The sequence below is a fragment of the Fragaria vesca genome, linkage group LG4 (assembly GCF_000184155.1).
Source record: "Fragaria vesca subsp. vesca linkage group LG4, FraVesHawaii_1.0, whole genome shotgun sequence".
NCBI classification, from domain to species: Eukaryota; Viridiplantae; Streptophyta; class Magnoliopsida; order Rosales; family Rosaceae; genus Fragaria; species Fragaria vesca.
Window position 1 is genome coordinate 16,933,791 of NC_020494.1, and position 7,748 is coordinate 16,941,538.

The window sequence follows — 7,748 nt, forward strand, 5'->3', positions numbered from 1 at the left end:
TTTTACTAGCAAACCAACTCAGAAGCAATGGTAACATTATATTGTTCACAAGAGTGAGATAATACGAAGAATTGTCTATTTTTATTACTCTTAGACATTTCATCGAGCAGCTTATATTTATTTTAAAGAATACCTCATTCAGCTTATTTGAGACATTTCATCGAACATTTTGTCTTTACTTTATAGAAAATCGCATGTTCTCTACTAAGAATCCACCCAAAACTCAATGTAACAAACCCAAAGTCACTTCTTGAAATTTCTTCTTGGACTATCTCAACCCCAAAAGAAGAAAAATGTACTTGGGATTACATTGTTCTCTCCAGAACTTTGTGGATGAAATGAGTTTATGACATGACTGAGTAAACCAAAATGTACCCATGAAAAAACAGTGGTGAATTTTCTTTGTAGAGCCAAAACTATAAATGATGTATTACATCTTCTTTGAGACATTTTGTTACATCTTTGAGACATTGTGTTACATCTTCTTTGAGACATTTTATTTGACATCCTAGCTTTGAATATAAACAGAAGGCAGAAGCCATCCAATAGGCATAAACAGCAGGAAGCCACTTCCTTGAAAATTTTCCTGGAGTGTGATTATTCAATTGGCTTATGCCTGCAATGAATCAATCTGTATGATTTTTCAATCAATGTCTTAGATTCCATGGTTTTCAACATATTTTCTTTACAGGACCAGGCCACCAAGGATAAACCAAACCAGCAGCTCAATGAGGAGAATTTTCTTATAGAACTCGACAATCTAATAGATTTACAGGGACTGAAAATATTTTCGACAATCAAAAATAAACCAATGAGAAAATGAAAAAATTATAAGATACTGCTTACACCTTAAAGTGCACGCATAAACCCCTACAATAATCCTACTGCAAATTACATCCCAAGACAGAAAGCATGAAGTATGTATTGACGATAAATAATTTTAGGCTCAATATATTCATCTTAAAACTAAGAACATAGAGGCATTCAGAAACTACAGCAGAAAATACCCCGCTTCCAACCCCTATGTTTACGCAAAAGCCTCCGGTCAGCTTTTGCCATTCTCACTGGACTGCTGAATGGTTCATGCGGATGCATACTGCATGCCGAAGAGCATATGTCAGACGTGTCAGTCAATGTAATTGGAGAAACTATAAAATTGTTTGAATAGAAAAGATCAGGAGTTCAAGTGCAACTCACACAGGGAAGGCAAATGAGCGGGTGCTGGTTGCACTGCTATCTGATCGAAGGGAGATACTGCCAGAATAAGGTATTGGTCCAGAACTATTTATAAGACTTGAGACATGACCTACTGCAGCAAAACTCGAATCTCCCAGATCACGTTGAACAAGGAATCTTTCTGAATCAGAATAAGGTATTGGTCCCGAACTATTTATAAGACTCGATGAGTTACCTACTGCTGAAAAACTTGATTCCCCTTGATCATGTTGCACTTCACTCGAAGCATTGTGTGTACCTGAATAAGGTATTGATTCCTTATAATTTATAAGAGTCGCGAAAGGAATTCCTGCAGAGAAACTAGACTCTCCCAGCTCACGTTCAACTTGGATCGGAACATTCTGTGCATTATGATCCCCAGACTCTCCCAGCTCACGTTCAACTTGGATCGGAACATTCTGTGCATTATGATCCCCATCTTTAGGACATTCGTCTTTGGCAATAGTCGAAGCGACTAAAGAATGCTGTACTTGGCTAGAAACAATCTCTGAATCAGAAATGTCCTCATCAACCATAGATGTATCTGAAGTTTCAGGACGTTGACAAGCACCATTTTCAGGACAATCCTCTCTGCCAGTAGTCACAGGTGCTAAACAAGGCAGAACTTTGCTTGAAATGATTTTTGATTCACATATGTCATCACTATCAACTTCAGCCATATTTTGAGTTTCAAGATGTTTGCTGAACCCATTTTCTGTACAGACATCCTCGGTAATGTCTGAACAGTTCAAACCACAATTACTGCTTCCTCCTTTGTCTGCTCTAACATTGTTGGACAACTCATCAATAAGACAGTTTGATAGTTCAGTGGAAGAGACAGGATCCAGGTTTGGGAATCTACTAATCGATACAGGTGCCGAACGGTCCACACCAACAGCAATGCTTCCATTCTCCACTTTACTACTGTCTGATAACTCATCGACATGGCAATTTAGTTCTATAGCTGAAGGAACAGGATCTAGCTTCAAGAGTGATTCCCCCGTTGCTGAAACCAGAGGACTACAGTGAGTTTGTGCTATTTCATTTTCCTTGTCAGTCGACATCTGCATTGAAACCACAAGATACTAACATCAGGTTCTACAAACCACTAATATTCTTTTCCACAGCATCTAGCTCAAATTCTAATTTCCATCAAATTATTGCTGGTGGCAAAGAGAGACGTAGAGCTGTCAGTCTGCCAGACCAAGGACAAGCACATGATAGGTAATGGTTGCTGTGAAAAATGAAAATGTCTAATTCCATTTAAAAAGAGTCATTGATCTTTCCTTTAACATTGTCGAATTTATTTATTTTATATATTTTGTTTTAGGCTTTTTATTAACCAGCTATCAAACTACACATCTCAGTTACTAACATTGGAAAAGCACCATCATACCGGTAATTAATAAAAGACTACCATGGAACCTGGATTCCAAATACTCTCAAAACACCATGCGGTGTCTAAATTTAGGAAAACATTTCATTTGAAGTAAAGGGAGTGCTTCCATTACAACATTTTTAACGTAAATTATGCACTAGTAAAAGTTTAAGCAGATACCTGAACAGTATCTTGGTCAGCTTCACTGCTAGCCTTACTAGAAGACTTGGAGTTCAAGTTCTGTGTGCACAAGTCATGCGTTGACAACTCGTTTTCAGGAGAAAATATGTCTCTGGAAACATCAATTGCAGTTTTCTCTGATGCATCATACATCGCCTCCCCTCTCTGCACCATATCCTTGGCATCACTAGAAATGACAAAATCCTCCTTTACGTCATATTTTTGTGCAGAAGACTTGAAATCTTCTGGAATGGTCATAACAATGTCCATTTGTTGTTGAAGCGGTTGCTTTTTCTGAACCTCATCAGGGGACAAATAATTGCAAAATGCTTTCTCATCCATGTTAGTCTCAAACCAGATCTTCTCTTGGGAAGGCACTCCCTCATCAATGCAGATGTCCTTGATAGTATTGCAACTACTCTCTTTGTAACACACTATCAGTTCTGGCAAGTTGTATTCTGTAACACTTTTGTCCATATAATAATCTGATTGCTTCTCTAAAGATATTTCAGGCACAAAATCTTTGATTTCACCTTCATCACAGGTTTTCAAATCATCCACACTCTTTGAACAATCAAAGTTTGTCGCAGTCAAGTCAAGTGCATCAATTTGACCAGCATCTTCCCCATTGTCCTTCGAATCAAACAAAACTCTGTTCTGACTTTCCTTTCCAATCCAATTCGCTGATTCTAATCCCCGGGAATTCTGATTAATCTCGTTGTGATCAAAAGATTTAAAATCAGGCTTGTGGCTTAATTGGCCAAACACCAGTTCCCTCTCTGCAGTAAATGATATTTCTTTAATGTAAGTAGAAGAACTCGACAACAGTAGGAAGATTTAAAAGGGCTGCAAAGGTTTCTAATGTAAGAATTCGACAACCCCAGGTGGATGCTAGAAGGAGTACTTTGACCCCTAGAGACTTGGGGCTCCTATGTACTATAATAAGCAAACTCACCCCAAGCCAGCCAATGAGGGGAAGAAAACTATATGATTCTACATTAGTAGCAAGTATTTCAAAAGCTATTTTATGAAAATATTCTCAAATGTAATAACAAAATAAGAAACTTCAACAGAGACAGAAAATGAGAAGTAAAACAAACTTACCAAGTTTCATGTTTACATAGATTCAAGAGTGCAGAAGAAACGTTCCAAGTTCTGAGCTACAGAAAGGGATATTTTCAATAATTCGCCTGCCGATCAAAATGCATTGCATTTGTTAAATATATTCCATATGAACCAAGTTTGGAAAACATGTGAAATTATGATGTTTCAAAGAAATATCACAGGATTCAATGATTCCTGCAGCTCAATGAACGTTCATATGATTTATCATGAACTAGTGAAAATCTAGAAGACCATCAAAAGCAGCCATGAAATTCAAACATTGCTGTACAACCACCTTAGGGCCTCAAACATAATAATTAATAGCAGTTTAGTGAAAAATAATAATCACCAGCTCCCACAACTCCATTATTGCTCTTCATAATGAAGAAAAGTATTTGAAATCGGTGGATTATGAAGGAAAGTATCAGGTAATGGTGGGTTACAACTGAGCAGTCTAAGACCAATGGAAAGAAAAGAAGATGACCAACCTGACCACCCTGAAAGAAAGAGAAAAAAAAAACAAAATGCCACCCACAAACACACAGTTTTCCATTTCAACCATAAGATAATCAAAAACGCTTTCCTCAAGTACCACCTATTTGAATTTTCTGGGATGAAAAAGAAAATAAAAGAGTTTTCCTTTCCAGCTACAAAATCTGGGCACATAACCATCATCCCGGAAGTTCTTTGTTTACTTTGACCAAAAGAAAAACAACAAAAACCCCAAAACCAATGTTAAACATAATAATAGGGAGACATAAAACCAGTTCAGAGCATGAAATTGTTTTTGGCAGAGAGTGGTAGACAGAGTCGAAAGTGAGAGACTTCTCAACTGTACAAAAAGACAACAGAAAAAAGGTTGCAACAGTTTTGAGGGAGGCTCAGCCTCCACAGACTTTAAACAGCTAAAACAAACTAGTAAAATATTCAAAATCAAAGACCTCCAATCCTTTACAAGATTCCCAGTTCCCGTTGTCAGGCATACAAACTGATCAGATCTAAACCCAGTAGAATTCAGACAAGAAATGAATAAACAAACAAGCAGAAAAGTGAAAACCCAAACTATTGAAACTATTGAAACCTCTCCATTGAGTAAGTAAACTAGTAAAAAACCCAAAGTGGAGGAATAAGAAAGATCTAAATCAGATCCCAGAAGATATTAAATCATAACAACTACAAAAATATAACTCAAAAAAGACGGTACCTTTAATCTGTCAATACAGAGAACAGCAGCTTCCTCTTCCTCAGCTCAGAACCAACTCCACCCACTAGCCAGAAACCCAGAACAATAACAAATCAGCTCCAGAATTCAGAGAAAAACACTTAAAAAACAAACAATACATACATGTATCTATGAATCTGTCACACATATCAACAGAAACAATACCCTTCAACACAACTTTCCGATCATGATGAACAGGGTTAATGAAAAACCAAAGGTTTTTTGAGCCCAAGAATCACAGAGTTGATGAGAGATACAGAGAGAGATACGAACTTGGGTAGAGAAAGATAGAGTCAAAACAAAAAAAGAGAGTTGGAACGGGAAGTTCAGCCTTGTCTGGTCTAATAAATAGAATTGGTTCCAGCATTAAATACGAAAGCCCCCATCCCAAAAACTCATTTCATTCCAAAACCTTTCTTTTACTCCTTCTTACCTGTCCAGTGCTCACTCCCACAAGGCCACAACCACCTCCGATATCTTCTACCACTTCCGACGATCACGATCGCCGGGAAAGTTGAAGCCTTTGAAACATAATGCCGTAGACCCTGTAGTCAAAGACTAGTACAAACTACAAAGTACAAACCTTTGTTTTGTTTGTTTGTTTCTTTCTCTCTCAGCTGACTCTGTGGTTTTTTCCTGTTATGGTTTCTTTCGTCGTTTCAGGGATCTCAGAGTGTTTTTTATATCAAGATATGAGAGTTGGAGTGTGGGGGCCCACCGGCGGTAACGAGTTTTGTTCATCCTCTCCACTTTCCGAAAGTCTAACGTTGCAGCTGTCGCTTTCCTGGGGGTGTTAGAGTTTGGAGGGGGGAGTGTGGGCCGTTGGATAGATCGGGGGGTGGTCCGAGTTTGGAGGGTGGGTTACGGTGGGGTGGCGGATTGAAGAGAGATAAGTAATCTGAAAAGGCCCTCTGGGGATCTGACTCCGGTGGATTAGAGCACACGTGTTGGGGTGGTGTGTGGTGGTGCTAATGTGCGCTGGGGGTGGGGGGACGTGACCCTTTCTTGTCGGCACTCGGCTGAGGAGGAAAGGTGGGGGCAGATTTGGTTAGTTAGCAAACAAAACAAATCAGGGGTACGTTTAATAATCTCAATTTTTTTATTTTTATTACCGAACTTGAAACAAAAATTGTAACGTAAACTTGTTAACGTATGAGTTTAGAAACATCGATTTTGAATGTGTTGTTAGGGCGTCAGTTTTTTAGATAGAAAATAATTATCCGAACAAACATATAGAGATTTATGACCATTCTCATTATAAAGAAAGTGATTGAAATACATAAAATTGATTATATAGTACAGTAAATTTTATAACTCCATTGTTGGCCTAAAGTTTATGGCCTTTAAATGTGCTACATGCTCTTTGCTTTTTTGCCAAGTTCCTTGCATGCTAAACAAGAACAACACATGAAAAGGGAAAGTGTATATCATGGCACATTATGTTATTTCCATAAATTAAATTTATGAAGGGGAACCTGAAAGATATTCACTTTAACTATCACATTAAATACCATATCCAATATATGTAATCCGTTGTTTATTCATATCATCATTTGGTAAGAAATGAATTGGAAGGGAGTGATCAAAGAGTTTCCAACTCCTTAAAGGATCGAATTGAAAGCCAATTCTAGTCCCACTATTGTAGAAGATGAGGTAGTTCTAATCTTGATGAGGTCCCAAACCTAATATTCTGGCTACGAGTAGCTACAGCACAGTGATAATGCCATGCTTGTAGCCTGCCATACCAAGTTGATTGATGCATTATATATAACCTATAGCTGTATTTGTAATGATCGAGCAATTGATAGAATCATATACCCTTCTTTCATATGTAAACTACGACCTCGATCACGCTTATATTTACAGACCGTATATTGTGTTGTGGTTCCTGTTTTAGGGAGCAAGAGCTAGTAATTAGCTAGAAACCAGACATATATGCCTGGAAATTAACAGTATTCATGCATGGCATGCATGAGAAAGCCTGGTATGCTTGAAAGCTGAAACCCCAACTGAAGAAATTAAAGTAGAGGTTGATTGTGATGGAGCTGCATGTTTTGCTTGATCGATGAGCTCCTGGATCCATGAAGGATTGGAAGTTAGCAGCAGCCTCCATATTTCTCCTTCTTCGATCTAAATAATTGCATATTCAATCTGATCTTACGCACCGAACAAGCATATCGATCGGTCACCCTAAAATTGAGGCAACTCGTCTGAATGGTTTAGAGAAAGAGAGTCATGCATGAGCTCGAGGGCATAGAATGGAGTAGCTGGAGTAGAGTAGGTTGGGCAGGTCGGAGGTAGCCGCCGGTAGGGCTTCATCATCTTTATGATCGATGGAGCTAGCTAGATAGCAATAACGACGAAGACTGTGATGGAAGGTGGGTTGAATTCAAGTATTCAACAAACACATATATTAGGACCATGTCTTCGATCTCTGTTGGTTTTTTTGTTTTTTTTACAGTAATCGATCATACTACGTACGCTGTGACCACTTTCTTTTTCTCTCATCTCTCTTTCTCACAAAGGAGAAGATACCCTAGAGTCATTGTGCTGTCCACAACAAAGCTCGGCTAGAGCGTCGATCCTTTTCTTCAATTATAGATGTCTTTTCCTGAAGTACTGTAAGTCTGTATTATTATTGTGCAGGTT

The 7,748-nt window shown here is 38.3% G+C and overlaps 1 protein-coding gene across 1 annotated transcript; it reads right to left on the minus strand.

Moving 5' to 3' along the window:
* Nucleotides 1–689: 689 nt before the first annotated feature.
* LOC101299287 lies at nt 690–5,123 on the minus strand. Its single transcript, XM_004297151.1, has 5 exons — nt 5,082–5,123; nt 3,878–3,963; nt 2,774–3,552; nt 1,198–2,279; nt 690–1,096 (listed from the first exon to the last, which is right to left on the minus strand). The coding sequence occupies exons 2-5, from the start codon at nt 3,885–3,887 to the stop codon at nt 985–987; spliced, it is 1,983 nt and encodes a 660-aa protein (XP_004297199.1). The 5' UTR covers nt 3,888–3,963; nt 5,082–5,123; the 3' UTR covers nt 690–984.
* Nucleotides 5,124–7,748: the final 2,625 nt, after the last annotated feature.